This window comes from Hemiscyllium ocellatum, chromosome 32 (assembly GCF_020745735.1).
Source record: "Hemiscyllium ocellatum isolate sHemOce1 chromosome 32, sHemOce1.pat.X.cur, whole genome shotgun sequence".
NCBI classification, from domain to species: domain Eukaryota; kingdom Metazoa; phylum Chordata; class Chondrichthyes; order Orectolobiformes; family Hemiscylliidae; genus Hemiscyllium; species Hemiscyllium ocellatum.
In genome coordinates, this window is record NC_083432.1 from 20,926,514 (window position 1) to 20,948,902 (window position 22,389).

Sequence of the window (22,389 nt, forward strand, 5' to 3'; positions counted from 1 at the left end):
ATGGGTACATAAATAGGAAGGGGTTAGAAGGATATGGGCCAAGTGCTGACAAATAAGACTAGATTAATTTAGAATATCTGCTTAGCGTGGACAAATTGGACTGAAGGGTCTGTTTCTGTTGTCTATAACTCTGACTCTATAACAATATGTAGAGGTGTTAATTCGCTATCCTCTAGACCTCGACTCTATTCTTTCTTGGAATTAAATAGATAGATTACAAATGTCAGACTTTGTCAATGTTCGTTAATGTGTCCCTGTGAGACTTGGATATGACCAATCTGCCCAGAAACAGTACCAATGCTCATGTCATTGTCAATGGGTATGAATACCTTACACCTTCTTCCCAGTAAAGCAACTTATACCACCACTCGCCCACCCCACCCCAATTTTCAAAAAATCCTCCAAGGAGCCACTCCATCTTTAACTTTTAACAAATGAGCTTTCCAAGACATTGTCAGGCAGAATTAGAGTGGGTCATATAATCCCACTTATTTCCGCTTTATCCAAAGTAAACGAGAGAGTCCAAAAGCATTACAATTGTATAAACTCCATGTGGAATTTTCCCAGCCCTTTTGTGACATTAGCATTGGTGAAGAAGGTGGGAAAGTACAGAGGCGGTGAAAAAGTCAGAATCTTGGTGTTGAGAAACCTCTTTGTAATTTTCCCATCAAGTCCTAAATGAAAACTTCAGGATCTCCCAATTGAGCAGCGACTACCTATTTCATCAAATCACCACCTCCCCTTCTTTTATACATTTACTTCTAACGATCCTCTCCTTCCCCAAGAAACTAGACAACAACATTTTGTTTAGACCAATTTACTTGAATAACCGCTGTACCTGCTCCATGACTTGCACTTTTCCACTTGTCCAGACCTCAGCTGTCACCATCTTGGCCTATGTTTCTTTCCTTTATTACCATCATGTCTGATCTGCACTGAGTCTCCAATGAAGTAGCTGGAGAGGTCTTTCCTGGAGCAAAGCATTACAAAAATGATAATTCAGCCCTGACAAAGGAATTTAAGTTCCTGCAAACACAAACTCAACTTAGTTCTCATTGTAGTCTAATACAGTACATTTCAGTTTCTTTCCAGTATTGCTATTCCCTCTTTCTGGCTGACACTGGTTTTCAGTACTCAATCAGGTAAAGGTTCTGATGAAGAGTCACTGAACTCAAAATGTTAACGCTGTTTCCTTTCTGCTAGTGCTGCTGGATTTGCTGAGTTTCTCCAGCAATTTCTGCTTTTGTTTCAGATCTCCAGCATCTGCAGTTTTTCATAATATCTTCTCTCAAACAGAAGTTGTTGGCTGCTTTTTAATTTCCAGTATTTATTTTTAATAAAAGCATCATTGAAGCATTGGTTTTTGGAAGCCTACTAAAAGGATAAACCTGCGTAACAGGCAAGGTCTTCTAACACAGGGGTAGCCATTTTAAATGGCTGTCTGTTTCCAGTTGAGCATTTCATGAACAAAATTCATTTAAGATTAAAAAGTGTTGAATCAGGTCTTCCCTGAAGTGATTGCTGAGAAAGGATGTTGCGGAGCTGGAGTGCTTCTCAAAGAATGTTTATACCAACGGTCCTATTTTTAATGTTTAATCTTGAAATGTGGACATCACTGTACAGCCAGCATTTATTGCTCATCCTAAAACACCTTTGAGGAGGCGATGGTTAGCTGCCCTCTTGAACCATTGCAGTCAAGTGGTACATGTGCAGTCAAGGCACTTATGGAGGCATGTACACAATTATTCTGTGTTTCCTGTCTGCATTTTCCAATGAATGATAGACCTTAAACTTCCCAGGTCCAGGTTCCTGAAGTGTTCCAGAACCCAAACATTGCAGCTAACATTGTTATTAAAAAGGCAGGCTGTTGTTATTTTTTACTGCAATGTACTCAGAAGCCATTGAAGTCCCAAAAATCTGACAATTCTTTTATTTATTTAGATTTTGATGAATATAGAAATTTCTGTTCCAGGCCTCGTTCTGCTCATTCAGATCTTCCTTGTCCATTCCTGTCAAGTTGCCAACATTGGCTATTTGCATAATGCGTGTTTGGCATCAATGTCTTTTTGCTTCCTATCCAGCTTATTACCAATCTGCAGGTTTTCACCTCCTGACTCCCACGCCCAGATATTTTTGCTACAATATAGCGAATGTATTTTACCGATACCAGCAGCTAGATCCAAAACAGAGATTAGGTACGGAATGAGAACTGGTGAACGAGCGCAAGGAAGGTGGTTGAGAAGAGGGTCTGCTGAATGAGTTGAGTTGGAACATGTGGGTTGGAAGAAGAGGCTGCTTAGTGAATGACTAAGTGAGGGAGTAACTTGAAAAGCATGACTGGTGGCAGGGAAGGGCTGAGGAAAGGGGTGGTTGGGTATGTGTTGAGGGGGAGAATGACTTTACAGTATTCAGTCATCAGGGAATATAGAAATATTGGCTGTACCCTAAATGTGTATATAAGATAATTTTGAACTGTTAATAAAGATAAATGTTCATGTGTATATGATGTTCACGTGAACTCTTATGACATTGACTTTGAGTCCAATGCCAGGACTTGTGGAAGATGCATTGGTAATGTGGCCAAACAAATTGATAGTCAACCTGTAAATCCTTCCATTAGTCCTGATGCTGGGCAGGAAGAATGGGAGAGAATCACCTGGCCTGCTATTGTGCTGAAGGAAATTACAAAGGACCTGGTACTTTGCCGTAAGCACTAACCAATCCAATGGAAATCAATAACTCATCCCTCAGAAATCAGGGTGGCAGGAAAGACAGACTGTTCCATAACACGCACACATTAATAACTACATACTGAATGTCAGTGATGCGTTGTTTGCTATTTTGTTTTGCTTGCATCTGGGTGACATTAATATTCAAGTGTTGATGTCACATTGAAAGATAGTTTTGTAAATATTGTCCTGGAGAATTGAGTTTCTGTTTCAAGTTTAGTATGCTTTCCTTTATTGGTCAGAACATTGAGTATAGCTATTTGGAGGTCATGTTGCAGCTGTGTAGGACATTGGTTAGGCCACTTTTGGAATATAGTGTGCAGTTCTGGCCTCTTTCCTATTGGAAGAATCTTGTGAAACTTGAAAGGGTTTAGAAAAGATTTACAGGGATGTTGTCAGCTATGGAGGGTTTGAGCTATAGAGGGGCTGAAGAGGCTGGTACTGTTTTTCCTGGAGCATTGGAGGCTAAAGGGTGACCTTATTGAGGTTTATAAAATCATGAGGAGCATGAATAGGGTAAATAGGCAAGGTCTTTTCCCTGGGATGGGGGAGTCCAGGACTAGAGGGCAAAAGTTTAGGGTGAGAGTGGAGAGATATAAAAGAGAATTAAGGGGCAACTTTTTCACACAGAGGCTAGTGTGTGTATGGAATGAGCTCCACAGGAAATGGTGGAGGCTAGTATAATTACAACATTTAAAAGGCATCTGGTTGGGTAAGTGAATAGGAAGGGTTTAGAGAGAAATGGGCCAAGTGCTGGTAAATGGGACTAGATTAATTTAGGATATCTGGTCGGCATGGACAAGTTGGACCGAAGGGTCTGTTTCTGTGCTGTATGTCTCTGAGTCTAAGTAGGATTTGAATGAGTATTTGTTTATGTTGACAGTTTCATTAGCATCTCTAAGACATCCCAGTGTTTCCTTTGGACTCTTGAGCTCAGTACATCGTGAATACTGGATAAGTGGGTTGTGCAATTAGGGAGTATGTAGAAGTCAGGTGGGTATGGAGAGGGCTTGGGGATGTAGGAGGGCATGGCTGGCTGAGGATTAAGGAGAAAGTGAGGACTGCAGTAAAAGCACAGCAGGTTAGGCAGCATCTGAGGAGCAGGAGAATCGACATTTCGGGCAGGAGCTCTTCATCGGGAATGAGGAAATGACTGAGGACTAATGTTCATTTGCATTTTCAAATATATCAATGAGATTAGCAGACAGGGACTGGATGTTGTCCCTTGAACTGGCACTGAAAGTCAGGCCATTTCCTGACATTGTGTCCTGGCTCCTGTTATTTGCCTGCCCACAGCTGGAATCTGGCTGCAGTGGGGCTGCTATTTCCAATTTAGGTCTCCAGTTCACTCTCGAGCCTTTTAACCTGTCACTCTGGCAGCTGCCTCCCTTCCTTCCTGAGTTGGAAGCAGCAGCCCCACTGCAAACCAGATTCCAACTGCGGGCAGGAAAAGAACAGGAGTCAGGAGACTAATCACAATGTCAGGAAATGGTCTGACTCTCAGTGCCTGTTCAAGGGACAATATCCAGTCCCTATCCGCGAATCCCCTTTATATATTTGAAAATGCAAATGAGAGGAGGCAATGGTCTAGTGATATTATTGCTGGACTGTAAATCCAGAGACCCAGGAATGTTCTGGGGATCTGAGTTCAAATCCCACCACGATAAGTGATGGAATTTGAATTTGATAAAAATCCACAATTGAGAGTCTAATGATGACCATGATACCATTGTCAGTTGGTGGAAAACACTTATTTGGTTCACTAATATCCTTTAGAAACAGAAACTGCAATTCTGACCTGGTCTGATCTACATGTGACTCCAGACCCACAGCGATATGGTTGACTCTTAACTGCCCTCTGGGCAATTAGGGATAGCCAGGGATATGCTGGTAGACAGCAGTGCCATCCCAGTAAATGAATTACAAAAAAGCTTTCAAAATTTGAAGGTACAAAAACCAGATAGTCTGTCAAGACTGCTCCTTACTCTCACTGGAACGTTACAGATGAGAGCCTTTGAACCCCCTGCAACAGCTCTATGGTATAACCTTTTCTCATAGGCAAAACCGGGAAAGTAATTATAGTGTCAAAATGCCTTTTCAACTCCCTCAGTTTGCCAGGATATCGCATGAACTAAGTTTTAGCTTTGAAGATATTTACCTTCTCCATGATATGAACTTTGTCTAATACAAAGATTGAAGTTTTATAGATTTGGACACTGTAGTGATGACCTTGCATCTTCATTTGTATCTCTGCACTCAGTATTATCAGTCGAGCAAACCATTTCAAAGGATAATTGTACCTGGGGATAGTGCCCCCTCAGATGAAAGAAGTAATTTAAAACAATGATTTAGACAGTAACGTAATTTTTCTGGTAAGTGCTGTATCAGGTAAATAGAGGGCATTTATGTGGGTGACAAAGACTGTACTAATCATGAGTGTGGTTTGTACCCACTTGTGGTTGAAGTAATCCTTTAGATCCTGTTTTATGTAAAGTACCTACTATTTTCTAAGTGTAGGTTGCTGTAGATCACAGACATGAGCAGGCTAAATTTGGATCAGCTTTGATATGTCACTATGGGTCCTATCCTCAGAGATGCATTTCCTGAAGTATAATTAAGTGGCATACTATAACGCATTATCCAGCTCACAAACTGCAAAGTGCATCTGCCTTGTGATGGTGCAAAGCTTTAATATAAAAACATCTACTTTCCTGAATATTAATGCATTGTTTGAGAAGATTATACTTTTTTTTATTTCAAAAATATAGTTGATTTGTAAAATAATCATAAAATAATTTGATGGTCTGTACATTTGGTCATGCCATACATATGTGAACATCTACATACAGAGATCAGAAATTATCATTGTTATATACAGGTCTGTGCATTTCTCACTCATATGCCCATACATTTAGCTGAGGCATCAGCAAAGCCCAAACGACTGCATGGGCCCCCTGCTCCTCTTTAGGCAGGCAGATGTTACACGGTGGCCTTTCCCCTTTGTACCTTGGCGGCAGCTGCCCCAAGCTTCAGCGCGTCCCTCAACACGTAGTCCTGGGCCTTGGAATGTGCCAGTCTGCAACACTCAGTCGGGGTCAACTCCTTCAGCTGGAAGATCAACAGGTTTCGGACCGCCCAGAGAGCGTCCTTCACCGAGTTGATGATCCTCCAGGCACTTGAGAAGATTATACAGTATGGTAGAAAACATGATTAGCATTGATAAATTTTGTTTAATGGCATCTGAAAGTTTTCAGAGTTCAGGGAATGCATTGCCTTTTGGGTTGCCTTTATTGCCAGCTCACTAACAATAGGCTGAGACATTTGTGACCAATTACTTAAGGTGGTCATATGTCCTTTCTGTCTCAGTTATGTTGGAGGAATATTAAATCCAATGTTAAAATAGCAGCCCAAAGCTCATTGCATGAACCTACTAAGTATAGGTTGGCTAAAACCACTTATAGTCTCATAAAATCAAGATTGTTGTGGTAAAATACAGATTCATGATTTCACTATGGAGCCAAAACACATTGAGGTAATGGATGGTGTTCCTGCATTATCTCACAGTCTTAGATTTGCTACGCTTTTCTCCAACAACTCGGATGCTATTTAAGCCATGCATTATGGTCACTGTTTGACTTTCAAAATATTGACATGCCTGATTATGCAAAGCATCCGTTATGTGGGTAAGTTCCTGGCCCTTGAACACTAAGAAAGTTTAATAGAATGTAGCCAGTTGAAGAGAAATTGATACAGATAATAATAAACTGGCCTTTCCAAAGGCTACTTTAATGAATATGTTTCAACCATTGCAAAGGTTGTTTGCTAACAAATAATGGCTGATATAACATATGGGGAAACAGAAAACAGATTGGCTCTGCAGTTTAGCGATAGAACAGTGCTGGACTTCAATGCTGTTTCATGTAACTGGTGGAGCATGAGGTGTTGGCGAGGGACAGGTCTCTACTTACCACTGCAATGCCTACCTGGCATAGGTAGCATGTCTTGAAGAAAATGGAAGAAGAGAATCTGAAGGCTGCAACTGAACCTTATGTCCATAGCAAGTCTGGTCCTCTGGTGCATGGCGTGCTGCTATTTGTGGCTTGCTTTGCACATGTTTCCATAAAATACATTCACTAATATTCCTGTCCTCCCATTATACAGATCTAACATGACTGAGTAAACAGGTGCAAATATTAGGAACACACAACAATATCTAAGAGATTTTTATATACTTTTTCTTGGAAATTGGCTGGTGCTGTCTGGAAAATTGGATGGGGCATCAAGTTGGCAGGAAACTGACATAATGGGTTACAAACATAGAAACTAGGAGCAGAAGTAAGCCTTTTCAGTCAGCTCTGCCATTTAAAATGATTATGGCTGATCATCCAACTCATTTTGTCCTGCTTTCTTCCCATATTGCTTGATCCCTTTATGCCCAAGAACAAATCTAACTCCTTGAAAACATTTAATGGTTTGCCCTCAACTGCAAAGAATTCCATAGGCTCACCACTCTGGGTGAAGAAATTTCTCCACATCTCAGTCCTAAATGACCTACCTTAGACCATGACCCTGGTTCCTTGTTACCGCATCATCCTTCCTGCATTTACTCTATCAAGTTCTGCTGGAAGTTTATATGTTCCTATGAGAACTCCCTTTGTTCCTATAAACTCCAGTGAATATGATCCTAACTGAAACAATCTCCCTTCATACATTATTCTTGCAATCCGAAGAATCAGTCTGATAAACCATTTTTCCAACATTTCCCACCAATTCATTTCTTAGGTTGGTCCTTGCATTATTTGCAAGTAATTAGTTGGAAGATCTGCTGAGTTCTGTGGGCTATTAATTATAAATGCCTCTGCATTAAATTGAAGGTGCCTTGCAAAATATTTATTTGAAATTGCTGTTTAGTACATCTAATTGTCACTTTTGTCCTTCCTTTACTTACCAATATCCCAAGCTCTTCTGTTAAGTTCTTATTTGAGTCGAGATAACAAATGTTATCAGCATGTGACTGATGGCAGCATTGAAGTAGAATCCAACCTTGTCTTTATTCAGGCATTTCTTTTCCAGCTATAATGGTTCTGAAACTTTTTTGTATTGCCACTGCTAGCCCAGGGGATACTGAGATCTGTTGTAATACTTCCCCCGATCCTGTAAATCAGGTCAGAGTCCTAGATTCAGTTACTGGTCGGCATGGACTAGTTGGACGAAAGGGTCTGTGTCTGTGCTGTGCATCTCTATGACACTATCTCACTGTAGATTTCACTCAGCAAACGGACAAGGAACACAACTGATTGCAGCATCTACAGGGCAGGGACTGGAAACATCAGTTGGAATTTTCAATTTTGGGTCCTGTGACTTCTGCTGGCCAGTGTGCACAAGTGGTTGGGTTGAGGACCTGATTAAACCTAGCTGTGATCTTGATTTGAGAAACACTTTCCCAAGTGTTAGAGACTCGCACACAAATTCTGGCCATTTATTGAAGTGCGAGGGCTTTGGAAGGGACAGCGTTGTTGAGGCGGTCCGGAGATGAGGGGAAGAGAGAGGAGAGAAATTGCAAAACAAAGTAATGGTCAGTATACAACCACTCACTGGTCAGGTTTTAACAAACAGTGTGTAAGTGCCCAGAACAATGCATCAATGATGCCTAATAAACTCTAAGAATACTCCTTTACCTGGAAAGTGCTATGAGATGTCTCATGGTCATAAGAAGCACCATATGTGTGAATGTCATTGAGTCATGACATTACAGAAGAAGGCCATTCAACCCATTGTGTCCATGCTGGCTTTCCTAAGGAATAGTTCATGAATTGCCCCATGTCCACTTTCTCCCCATGTCCCTACTAATTCCTCCCCTTTCGCTATCTAGAAGGTGCCCATCTTGTCTATGACTAAATGATGAACCTCCCAGCCTAATGCCATTTTCTGATACTTGGTCAATATCCCAGAGATTGCAGATCTTCAGGTACGTAAGCAGACATTTTTCAGATGAGTTAAGGTTTTCTGTCTCTGCTACCCTTTTCACGCAATGAGTTCCACACCCTTCTCACCCTCTGAGTCAAAAATAATTTCCTCATTTCTCATCCTTCTGCCTTTAAATCTCTGTCCCCAGCCACTGACCCCTCTGCAAAAGTATAATCGATCCTTTCTGACCACGTGTCCGGGCTCATCACAACCTACTGCAGACAAGTGAAATCTCCGTTCAGCTTCCCCTGTCCCAAGGGAACACCCTGCCTTTCCCCAAAGCTGCAATTTTCCAGAGAATCCTTGTAAAACTCCTCTGTAACCTTGACAGTGCAGAAGAAGGTACAGAGAAGATTTGGAGGGAAAAGAGGAGTCTTTCTCAAGCTGCTAGAGTCATTCGGCAGGGTGGTGCCAAATTGAATTAAATGGCAGATTTACGAAATAATATTTCATCTATGTTCCTTGGTCATCTATGTTCCTGTTTATTCCACTAGATACTATTTCCCGCAAAAATTTTCAAGGTGCAGTACCAACGAATACAGACAGTTTCTGCAGGCTGGAGGAGGCACCTGTCTTTTCAATAAGCCTCAAAAGGTAAGATCTTCAATAAACAGTGAATATACTTTACAAGTGACCATATGGCATATAGCATTTTGTAGGTTGGAAATTATTTTATATTTGTCAATCTCATCAATGATAAAGAAAGAAGAACATTTTAGTCTTTGTTTCCCAGAATTACTTTAATCAACTATGGTTCAGTAATTTCAGATTGAATTCAGTTGAGTATCTCCTGTGTTTATCCTTGTGTATGATGCCTTAAGTGCACCCAGTGTTTACTTAATAGTGACAGCAGTCCAAACGTAATCAATTAATCGCAAGCACTTTGCAATCCTCTGGGGTTATGATAGCATGTTATAGAAAAACAACCTTTAGATCAGTCTTAATGTCCTTCGATTGCCTCAGTCGTTGAAGGTTTTCACCTGTTTAAGGTGCTTACTGGTACACAATAGATCTCTATACCTAATGTATGGACTAGGAGAAAGTGAGGACTGCAGATGCTGGAGATCAGAGTTGAGAGTGTGATGCTGGAAACGCGCAGCAGGTCAGGCAGCATCTAAGGTACAGGAGAATCGATGTTTCGGGCATAAGCCCTTCATCAGGAATAATGAAGGGCTTATGCCCGAAACATCGACTCTCCTGGCCTTTGGATGCTGCCTGACCTGTTTTGCCTTTCCAGCGCCACAGTTTTTGACGTTGCTGTAGACGAGGTGCATTCATGTACATAGTGAAAATTAAAGAGGACCAACATCACTATTGTGTAGATATGAACAAACATGCCTTCATGTGAATTATGAACAGGAGTAAGTCATCCAACTCCTTGAGCCTGATCCAGTATCCAATACATTCATGGCTGACCTGATTACTATACTGTCTGCCTACTGCCAATATCCTTTTGTCTTTTAGTTATCAAGAATCCATCTATCTCTACCTTCAGGATATCCCGGAACTCTGCTTCCACTGCACTTTGAGGAAGAGAGTTCTGTCTGTGGGGAAACAAAAATTCTCATCACTGTCTTAAATGGGCACCCCCTTTATTTGGAAACCGCAAACACCCAGCTCTAGATTCTGTCAGAAGGAAAAGCATCATTTTCACATTTATCCTGTCAAGGCCACTCAGGTCTTGTACATTTCATACAAGTTGGAGAAAGTAGGGACTACAGATGCTGAAGATCAGAGTCAAGTGTGTAGTGCTGGAAAAACACAGCAGGTCAGGCAGCATCCAAGGAGCAGGAGAATTGACGTTTCAGGCATAAGCCCTTCATCAGGAATGAGGCTTGTGGGCCGGGGGGGGCTGAGAGATAAATGGGAGGGGGTTGGGGTTGGGGCTGCAGGGAAGGTAACTGAAAATGCAACAGGTAGATGAAGGTGAGGGAGAAGATGATAGGTCGGAAAGGAGGATGGAGCACATAGATGGGAAAGACGATGGACAGGTCAAGAGGGCGGTGTCTGGGATAAGGTGGAGGGATGGGAAATGAAGAAACTGGTGAAATCCACATTGATCCTGTGTGGTTGCAGGGTCCCAAAGCGTAAGATGAGGCATTCTTCCTCCAGGCATTGCTGGTTAGGGTTTGGCGATGGCAGAGGCCAAGGACCTGCATGTCCTTGGTGGAGTGGGAGGTGAAGTTAAATGTTTGGCCACAGGGCGGTGGGGTTGGTTGGTGTGGGTATCCCACAAATGTCCTCTGAAACAATCCACACGTTGGCATCCTGTGTCCCCGATGTAGAGGAGACTATATTGGGTGCAACGGATACAATAGATGATATTTATGGAAGTACAGGTAAATTTCTGTCGGATGTGGAAGGATCCTTTGGGCGGAGGAAAGGGCGGAGATGTGGGAGTAGGTTTTGCACTTCTTGTGTGGCAGAGGAAGGTGCTGGGAGTGGGGTGAGGGCTGGTGTGGGGGGATCCGCAGAGGGAATGGTCTCTCTGGAACGCTGATAGTGGTGGATAGGGGAATGTATCCCTAGTGCCAGGTCTGTTTGTAGATGGTGGAAGAGGTGGAGGATGATGCAATGTATACAGAGGTTGGTGGGGCGAAAGATGAGGACCGAGGCATTCTGTCCTTGTTATGTTGGAAGGGATGGGTTCAAGGGCAGAGGTGCAGAAAGTGGAGGAGATGCGCTGGAGGGCATCGTCAACTACGTGGGGGGGATGTTGTGGTCTTTGAAGAAGGAGACAATCTGGGATTTTCTGTGGTGGAATTGGTCATCCTGGGAACAGATGCAGCAGAGGCAGAGGAATTGGGAATAAGGGATGGTATTTTTACAGGAAGCAAGGTGGGAGGAGGTGTAATCCAAGTGGGAGTCGATGGGCTTGTCGTGGTTGTCCATAGTGGTCACCAGAGGTGGAATGAAGAGGCCCAGAAAGGGAGGGAGGTAACTAAGATGGTCCAGGTGAATTTGAGGTCAGGGTGAAAGCTGTTAGCGAAGTTGATGAGCTGTTCACCCTCCGTGGGAGCACGAGGTAGCACCAATATAGTCATCGATGTAGCGGAGGAAAAGATGGGGCATGGTGCCGGTGTAGCTGTGGAAGATGGACTGTTCGATGTAGATGGGATTAATGTGGATTTCACCCGTTTCCTCATTTCCCCTCCTCCCGCCTTACTCCGGTCTCAAGCTTCCAACTCAGCACCACCCTCTTGACCTGTCCATCGTCTTTCCCATTTATCCCCTCCAGCCTCCTCCCCTTGCCCCGATCTTCATCTACCTGTTGAATTCTCAGTTACCCAGCCCCACCCTCCCTCCCATTTATCTCTCAGCCCCCCAGCCCATACGCTTCATCCCTAATGAAGGGCTTATTCCCGAAATGTCGCTTCTGCTGCTTGGATGCGGCCTGACCTGCTATGCTTTTCCAGCACCACACTCTCGACACTGTTTCAATTACATAACCTCATTTTTCTGAACTCCAGTGGATACAAGCCGAGCCTGTCCGACCTCTTATCATTAGATAACTCTCCTCTTCCAGGTAATAGTCTAATAAAATGGCTTCCAATTCATTTAAGTAAGGAAATCAATATTGCATACATTTTTCCAGATGTTGTCGTCTCACCAGAGTCTGGTATAACTGAAGCATAACATACCCTCTTTTGGATTTAATTCCCCTCTCAATAGATAACATTCAGCTTTTCTAGTAATTAATTCTTAGTTATTTTCCTAATTACTTGCTGTACCCACATGGTAACCTTTTACAGTTCATCCATTAGCACACCCTGATCCCTCTTCATCTCAGAGCTTTGTGATCTTTCACTATTTAGATCATGTGCTTTTTTAATTCTTCGTGCCTAACTGAGCAATTTCACACTTTGCCATGTTATATCCCATTTGCCCAGTCTTTGCCCACTTGCTTAATCTGTGTATTATCTGTAATTGCCTCCTTATGTCCTCTTCATATTTATTTTCCTATCTCTTTTTGTATCATCAGCAAAATTAGCAACTGTGCCTATGGTCTGTACATCCACTTTATTTACATATGAATTAATACATTGATCATAGCAATTCAAGCATGACATTCCAGAAGCAATGGGTTCACATTTAGGAAGTGAGTAGTTCACAGACTTTAGAAAGAAAGTATAATTTGGGGATAGGGCCATAGTTGGTTTAGATGAAAGATGGCAGATTTGAGGAAGAGGGAAACACTATGTGAGCAGATGGATATATAACCAATATCAGCTAAGGTGGACACAGGTGGAGAAATGGACACAATGTCCAATCTAAGCTGCAAAGATCAATGTAAAAGGGACCATTAAGTGCAAAAAGCTGACCATGAGCAGCAATGGAACTTAAAGGGGAAAATTTGGTTTCAATAGCAGCAGTGGTTTCAAGAGAGGTTGAAGTGGGCATCATTGACAAGATTAATGTGAATGTGTGATGAGAGAGAAACAAGAAAAAGGTAAAAATTCAGAGTAGGGAGGAGATTTTTTTTTTGTTTAGGACATTTGATCCATTGGGCTGGGGTAATGGCAGAGGAAGCTGATCAAATGATCTCCATCTTGGTGACAAAAAGGTCAGTGAGCTGTTCCCACTCTTCACAATGGAGAATGGTTTTAGAAGCTACAGTGGTGATGAACAGAGGATTATATGAGTGTTTTCGGAAAAGTAAGCCAATTAGATCTGTCAACGTTTGTCAGTCAGAAGAATGAGTGGGGTGAATGGAAGATGGTAGGAATCTGGGGTGAAATCAACTTAAATTATGCCAGCAATGAGGTTTGAGGTGAATTTTGGCTTTTGTAATTTTGACACAATATTCAAATTTATCAGGAATCTTTGAGCCTGTTGTGCTCATCAGTTTTTTTTAAGGTTTTGATGGGACTTTGGTTTATCAAAGGAACAAAAGGGGAAGAGTGATGGATGTGCAGAAGTTCTATTCTACCCCCGCCCTGTCTCCTGTTGTTACCAACTCCAAACATTTCTTTTTAGTTCACTCAGTAATGTTTCATTCAGTAAGTGGTCTTTTAGAAGCACATTGTCACTAAGTTTTATTAAAAAAACTCAGGATTTCATGATTTTATGTTATTTGTTTTTGAACCTTGTTTAGAGTTTTCAGTAACTGAGCTAAGTCTCAAAATGATCTGTTCAACTATTTCCACAGCTAATTGATCCTCAAGAATGTGGAAATGGGTTTGTCGAAACAGGAGAAGAATGTGACTGTGGTTCTGAAACTGTGAGTAAATTTCTCTCCAAAGCTCAATGTGTGTGGTTCTATTCCTGTACTTTACCAAATGGAATTTGCTGAATTATCACATGAAGTGTGTTTAAGCCCAATTTTGATTTGCATCATTATTTACTGTGGCGAAAGACAAAGAAGCTAGACAACCTGGAGAAATAAATAGTGATATCTTGAAAAGAGTCCACATCATATTGACTGTTTTGGAATATTGTGTGCAGTTCTGGTCTCCATCCGATAGGAAGGTTGTTGTGAAACTTGAAAGGGTTCAGAAAAGATTTACAAGGATTTTGCCAGGGTTTGAGCTGGGGTAGAGATTGAACAGGCTGGAGCTGTTTTCCCTGGAGCATCAGAGGCTGAGGGGTGACAAGAGAGAATCATGAGGGGCATGGATAGGGTAAATAGACAAAGTCTTTTCCCTGGGCTGGGGAGTCCAGAACCAGAGGGCAAAGGTTTAAAGTGAGGGGGTAAGATTTATAAAGGACCTAACCAGGCAACTTTTTCATGAAAAGGATGGTGCGTGTATGGAATGAGCTGCCCGAAGAATTGGTGGAGGCTGATTGATGGGAAGCAGAGTGTTGTGGTAAATAGTTGTTTTTCAAAGCAAAGGTAGATATGCAGTGAGGTTCTCCAGAGGTTGGTATTAAGGCACTGTTTTTCTCAATGTCCTTACTGACCTAGACTTGAACGCAAGGAGACAAGTTCAGTATAATGAACTGTCATAGGCTTCAGTAGGGGACAGATTGGTAAAATAGGTGGAATAAATAAGGAGAGACAATGTAAAACAAATGATAAAATTATAAAGGTATGCAGGTGCAGAAGTAACAGTATGGTGAGGCAAATTAAAATTTCACAGGGTTTGGGAGAATGGGTGGGGACTGTCTGAGGTGTTCTTGCAGAGACCTGACAGATATGATGGGCTGAATGACCTTCTGTCTTGTCCTATGATTATTCTTTGACTCTGTTCTCAGAAGTGGGAAATAAGGGAGTGTTGGGGGAGGGGGTTGCAGGACAATGTGAGTGGGCACTTTATTGTGCAGGGGATTAACATCAGCTTCTTGAAGGCAGGATGAAATTACAGTATTAAGTTGAGGAAAATTGAGCTTCCTGAACAAGCATCACAACCTCCTTATTATATTTGCACATCATGTGTATACTTTAACGGACAACTTTGCCAGAGTTATGTGTACCTTTCCAATTGAGTAATTATCAAATGAGAAACATGTGCCTTTGATTTCCTGTCAACTTAAGCATGAGCTGCAACAGACATTATTGGACGATCTGGTGTGCGCTGAGTCGGAGCTTCTTTTTCTGCTATGGGTGAGCTTTAAGAAAGTGGGATATTGATGGCTGAGTTTGGTGGAGGCAGTCAAAGGAAACGTTGCAAATTGAGTGAGGGAGAGAGGGAAAGAATTGGCCATCTCACAGTGTCCTCTTAAGAACAGAGGAAGGTAGGTAGAGCCATAAAAGGAAGATGAAATTCTAAAGATGACATGTCAGCATGATTACGGATTATCTTAAGTTATACAGGGGAGGTGAATGGAGAACATCCGAGAGTCAAGATTAACCAAGGACAACAGAGCATGAAAGAAGGGAAGTTAGTGATGATAATCAGCAGGGATGTTTCAGTCTACTGAAGGAAGTTCGAGAGCCAATGGCAGCAGGTCAAAAATGATAGGAGGTGGGTCAAAGTCAGTGTTGAGAGAGGGTGGGAATGTCAAAAGTTGATTGAAGGGAATTGCATTGAGAGTGATGGCTTCAAGCTTGGGGGATCCGGGTGGCAGGTGGAAACTGGCAGCAATTACAGTTCCCAAAAGCTCCTCAGATAGTGAGAATGGTGCTCTTGACTTGCAGGAAATGCGCTTCCTAAACCTTTGCACTCAGGAAGTAACAGTGAGGGCAGTGACTTCCTGTCTGCCTTCTCCACATAATTTCCCAAGTTCCTCTCACATAAACACCTAATTGGTTGACTGCCACATGACCATATATGGCCAGTTGTTTGTTAGGAGAAGTGGAGCTCATTTATGATTCCACTTCTGACTATTTAACCCCTCCGGAAGATTCCACTCTATGATTCTACTGCTGCCACTTTAATGAACAAAATGTTGGTTAACATTGAACAAGCACACAACATTTTGTAGTGTCTAATGTAGTGGAACCGTTGGGAATTATGAATAAGTTACAGAAGTGATACAAAATGGAAAACATGAAACCAGGTGGGAATGGTTGCATTTATGTCATCCACTACTCCGTTAGTAATTTTCAAGATGTGAAGTAGACTGGAAGCCACCTTTAGATCAGAGACAGCAGGGGCCTTACTGCAACCTGATTACCCATTGTCAATATGTTCTTACTGGAATTATGTTGAGAGTCCCTTTTGATGTTGGTACTGGGAGTTCATGTCATTGGCACCTGTTAGCCACACTCTTCGACGGACTATCACCCATGAATCTCACAAAGTAAATGAGTTCTAATTGTTGATTCTGATGGGTTCGTTTGAAGGTGCACCACGGCAACCTGATTTCCACACCTTGCCCCCTGGCCCACAACCCACAAGCAATGTATGGGGGTTGGACATTTTATTATTTGTGAACTATACCAGTTTTCTATTCACTAATTTAAATAGGCAGTGTCACACACAGCTCATGGTTTTCTGATTCAGCAGTCTCTCATCAGTGAAAACATTTAATTTAAGAGTCATCTCGCTGTTGCCTACAGACACCCAACAGTAAACAATACTCTTTTTGACCAAACAGACTATTTGTGTGCAGCTTATTAAAGTTCTCAATTGGTCAGGTTATTTGTATAATTTCAGCAAAGCTCACTCACAACTATCGTCTGCACAATTTCTGCTGCTTACAACAGGCTTATACGTCATGCATACCAATTTTAAGAAACAAAATAAATCAACATCACTCTGAATTTGGGTAAATACATAGCTGAGAAAGAACTTGTATTCACTAGTGGACATTACGTACACATTGATGATGAGTTCTTTTTATTTCATGCAGGAATGTGACAAAGTTGGTGGCAAATGCTGCAAGAAGTGTACCCTTACCCACAATGCAATGTGCAGTAATGGACTCTGTTGCCGAAATTGTCAGGTAAGATGTTTGCTTTGCCACACACCTCAGCAGACAGAGATCTACACACACTGTTTTAGTTATCTTTTCAATCATGATTCTAGCCTTTGTACACAATCTTCATACACAGGGTAAAGGTCTGTTCTTGATGATTGGGAATAGTCATGTGTAATTCAGCTGGACATTCTGATCCACTAAGTTCCCAATAAATTAGTTGCTAGCATCAAACTTTGCTGCAATCCAATATAGCTCAAAGCACAGAACATTTTGCTCAATAAAAATTCTCTGGACCCAGAAGAGGGCACACTGATCAGGGTTTTGAGTTGTCCCAGTGTCTGTTCTTTCCAAGGGCCATTTGACTGCACTCATTCTCCAGCTCTTTTCCACAGCTTGCAAGGCTTACTCAGCAAAATATTATTTCAGGATGTTAGCACAGTATAAACTGTAGGTCAGAAAATGTTTGATTAATGTATTTATCCCAATAAAAAGAAGATATGGTTATAATGTCATATGAAGCATATGCACCATGTACTGTCAGTTCTGCTATAACACGGTAGTTTCATTCTCATGCAATCAGTGTTAAAATTAGCAACATAATAATGGGGTCAGAATTGCATTATAACCAATACACTCATGAAAAGTGTGCACTGCAAAAACATTGTCCCCAATTCGTATATGGTATTATAGTGAATTTGCATTAACAAAACGCGTGTTAGAGCAGAATGACCTGTAAAACATTACTAAGCTTTTTTAACCCTCCCCCTTGTCAGTTGTCCTTTATATCATGGAAAACACCTAGTCAGCATTGTACATGACTGTCTTTGGGTCTTTAGATGCCTAAACTGGCCAATTCTCAACCCACAGTTGTTTGGGCACATGAGGCGAGACGTCATTCAATAAAACATTGGGATCTGTGGACACGTTGTCATCATTCTAAATGATTTGTAGCAAGCTCCTCTCAGTCACCAATGTCAATGCTTCCATACTTGCCTGGGAATGTTGGCCATTTGATCATTGAGAAAACCAGATGACCCAGTGGGAGAAACTGTTTTTCATTGTCCAGACACTGTGTACTATTGCATAAAAGTTGGTTATGAAGCTACAACTATTACCTGTCCGTAATACAGTTTTAAAGGTGAGTAAACAAATACCTCTCTGCTTTGCGATGGTGCCTCACTTGTCAGCCTTTCCCAATACCGGTTGGGTTCCCATCAGGTTGTCCACTGCTTTGATTGATTGATTGGCTCAATTCTTGCTCTCATTCCAACTGGTTTATGGCACCAAATTCCTCTGATCTCTCACTCTCTCTTGCACTGGTTTTATGGCCTCAAACATTTGCTTTGTCTCAGGGTTCTCTCCTCACCTGCTCCTCACATAAAAAACAAACTCGAGCACCATGTGTCTTCCTCAATGATTCTATGATGTCTGCCCAATTTCTATCCAAGACCATTCACTTGGTGGGCAAAAACAATAAACAAATCCCTATGGCTGCTAAGACAGGACACTGGCCGGTATCGATGTGAGCCTTATGTCATCATCACCATGCTGTAACTATCTGGGTTAGTCAGCCTGCGGGGCTCTCTTTGTTGTGTTGAGTCTAAGGACCTGTCTAATTGTAAATAAAAAATGGTAGATCACATGAGTCTTCACAAAAACAGGTGCTTATTTGACATGTGATGTGTCGTGTATTGTATGAAAGCAATAGGTGCTATTAATATCGATTAGTTTGACATAATTACAGTCATCAGGAGCCAGGTTATATCATCTCTGTTGTGAGAACACTGTGGTTTTAAGACAGAAGTGACAAATTGTCTGTTTGAGTCCAATAAAGTAAACATTTTGTGAGTCCTTGGGAATTTTTTTTAAAGTTGGTACAATAGAAGCAGCCTGAATGAGTGGGGTCAAGGTCCCACAGAACCAAGATTTTTAGTTTTAATTTCTCAGGAGCAGTTGCTGGGGTCCTGAAGCAGGTTTTGAAAACTGCAGTACATTTCTCTTTGCTGCCCTTTCTCTCTCCGAGTTTTCTCTTGATGTTTTCCCTCCTGAACTGGAGAATTGCCTGTCAGATAATCTATTTTACTGAACTTGCCTTTGCCAAAGGTGTGTTTATGGGATGTAACTGTATTGGAACAGTTACTGTTTAGTGGTTAGATAATCTATTATTGTGTTAAGTTTTCCAGTAGAGCCAACTTATTCCAATTTCTTCTTCCTTTTGTTGTATTCTAGTGTATGAATAAAGATTGGTTTTGCTTCATGACTGATAGTTTGACTAATTAAATTACATCTGGAACTCAACACCTGGCACTTGCCTTTAAAATAACAAAAGTTAGGATCTAGACTATCTTCTTAATATATTGTGAGTGAGTATGGTCTGGTCCATAACACAGTCTCCTTTGGGACCTTGGGCAATACTAACTGTTTCTCCTCTCAAAGCTTGTGTAAAATAACTGAGTTGGGTGACACTAATGCAGCTTCAATGTTACCTCTCAGAATCATTTCCTGATACTGTAGATTGATACACAATTGGTTTGGCAATATTCAAGGAGCTCCTTCATTTTTTTACATGCAGAATTGAAGAGTTTGAGAATGGGCATCAACACTGCAGTTATCCTCAATCTGTACATTATGTATGCCCATGGTGAGCTGTTTAGAGTTTTCTCACAGAGGCAATTGAAGTTAGCACTTTCTACCCAGATGGAATTTAATACTGATAACAGAGGGCAGTCGATCTTTGAGATGAACGGACACTGTCAGGTAGTGTGAGGGCTATTACACAGTCTTGCTTGACCCCAGTCTGTATTGGAAGGCGTCTGTTTCAGAATTTCCACTGAAGACAGTTGTAATGGAACCATCATGAAACAGTTGCAGGATTGTCATGAAGTTTCTTGGACGTGCAAACATTCAGGGATAATCCACAGGACCTCGAAATTTGCAAAGCCAAATGCTTTGGTTTATTCTATGAATGCAATGAAAAGTTCACAGTGTTGTCCTTGACATATTTCTTGGTATTTATTGCCAGACTAATCCATGTTTGAGCTTTTACTGGATGGTTTAAACTCATTGTGTTTCTAGGAGAAATCCCTCAATCCCAGGAAGTAGACGATTCAGGTGAGAATGTGTCAGAATTTTCCCTGCTATGGAAAAAATAGTTTGGATGGCATGACTACAATTGTCATACTCCTGAATTCGATGAGCAGTTGTTTTGCCTCCTAAATCTGCATAAGCCCTCTAGCTTTGAAGACCTCTGTTGAAATTACAACTTTGATTTTTCTTTCTCAACAATCTAATTGATTGCTTGCTGCAGCTCTCCCATTAATGGTGGTCCATGATGGATTCCACCAAACGTGCTTGAGAAATAGCGAGAGAGGAATAACTGCGACTGTGGATTCACAGTTAAGAAGTTGTTCACATTTGCCTATGTTGGGTTGCTCTACCTGGAGCTCCTGACAGCAGGAATTTTCAGAGCAGAGAAACCCCTGCATAATTTCAAGATAATTTCAATACCTGGAGAAATATTTTAATCCCAGGCAGAAAATGAACAGAGTCAGTATCAGATTCACATCTTGACCGCTATTCCTAATGGTCTGGTCTTCAAATATGTGTCACCCCCATTGCCTGTGTTTTTGCTTCATCCACCAACTTGACCTCTGCTGCTGATAGTTTTAGGAATTTTCACTGATAGAACTCATGTTTGAGTTCCTGCATATTTGGGTAAGGTTTGAGCTGGGAATTATGTCTGCAATAAAAATCCAGACATAATGCAGCTTGCATACATCAACAGCTGAGGGATGGGAAGGGCAAAAGGAGAAAATGTCCAACACTGATGGACTGTCCACAGACAATCAAGCAAAGCCCTGGACAAGGTACTGGTTCTCTGGATCTCAAATCTGCCCTCTTTTAGTGGGACTTTAAAGGCTGTTGAATTAAGTCCTGGTTTGACTCAAAAGATAGCAGCAGCTCCGTAACAGTTCCTGTATGAGTGCAGTGCACTCCTGTGAGACAGCAGTGGTTTTGTAACACTTCATTGTCATAGAGCCATTGAATTTATTTATATTCAGTGAGGCTTGTGTCCAGCTCTTTCCCAGAAATGTTTCCCTGCAGCTAATGGAACACATGCACACCCTCATGCTTTGAAGAAGGGTGCAGAGTGCAGTGACTGAGGACTATAGTGTTTGATACCAGAATAAACAAATGACAGGCCTTTGAACAGGCTAGATTTGCATAATTCCGAGGCCAGGGATGTGTGGGAGAGGGTGGAAAGATGACACAGCAGATACAATCATTTTCTCTTCCTGATTCAAGATTTACAGTTCTAATGAAATGATCAACACCTCGATCTCCTGAGACAATGATCGAAACAAAGTGCCTCTTTTTTACCATACTATTTCTGATTTTCTTTTGTGCGGAGGAGCCGGTGTTGGACTAGGGTGGACAAAGTTAAAAATCACACAACATCAGGTTATAGTCCAGCAGGTTTATTGGAAAGCACTAGCTTTCGGAGCGCTGCTGCTTCGCCAGGTAGCTGTGAAGGGCAGCTACCTAATGTTGTGTGATTTTGAACTTTTGTAGTAAGCCATTCATAAAGTTCTCTTTGCACAAGGATTTATATTTCCTGACAGCATTTACTATGTAATCAGAAAATTAGACCATTGAATGTCTCTTCATCCCAGCAGAAGGACATCACACATTTGGCTCCCCAGTCAGTCAACATCAGTGCTCCCCAGACTTTATTCTTTTTCAGGCTACACTGAGCATAGTATTTGAGTTCAATGTCTAATTAACACAGCCATACTGCGCAGAAACAGACCCTTCAGCCCAACCAGTCCATGCTGACCATGTTCCCAAACTAAATTAGTCCCACCTGCCTGCACTTGGCTTATATCTCTCCAAATCTTTCCTGTTCATAAACTTATCCAAATGTATACCAGTTCATCCACCAATGGGAAATCCAAGCCCAGTATTGCTTGTACTCTGTGCATAAAGTGAAGCCTGCATCCTGCCTTTTCTCCCCCCAGTATGAACCACGAGGTGTGATCTGCAGGCAGGCAGTGAACGAGTGTGACATTGCAGAGACTTGCCCAGGAGACTCCAGCCAGGTAGGAGAGTTTCTTCTTTGCTCGTTTCAGATGCTTCTTGACCAACCCATACTAATAGATGTGACTGATCTCCTGATCTGTCTAAGCAAAGAGAGAAAAGATTTGGCATTGCATTTTCAAAAAGATATATTTCCTTCAAAATTTGTGTCTGGTATCATCTCTTTAGTTTTAATTCAAAAATAAAACTATTTTCTAATTGACCTTTTTGAGAGATGTCATTATGAACCTCTGGAGAAAGTGAGACTTGAAACCAGGTAGGGAATCTCCCACTGCACCACAAGACCCCTTTA

The 22,389-nt window shown here is 41.6% G+C and overlaps 1 protein-coding gene across 1 annotated transcript in view; it reads left to right on the top strand.

Annotated features, from left to right (window-relative positions):
* adam11 (ADAM metallopeptidase domain 11) overlaps nt 1–22,389 on the top strand; it is a 156,007-nt gene that overhangs the window by 107,460 nt on the left and 26,158 nt on the right. The window contains exons 15-18 of the mRNA XM_060848589.1: nt 9,191–9,290; nt 13,846–13,917; nt 16,932–17,024; nt 22,019–22,099. Of these exons, the coding sequence (XP_060704572.1) occupies nt 9,191–9,290; nt 13,846–13,917; nt 16,932–17,024; nt 22,019–22,099 (346 nt within the window). The remainder of the gene's footprint in view (nt 1–9,190; nt 9,291–13,845; nt 13,918–16,931; nt 17,025–22,018; nt 22,100–22,389) is intronic.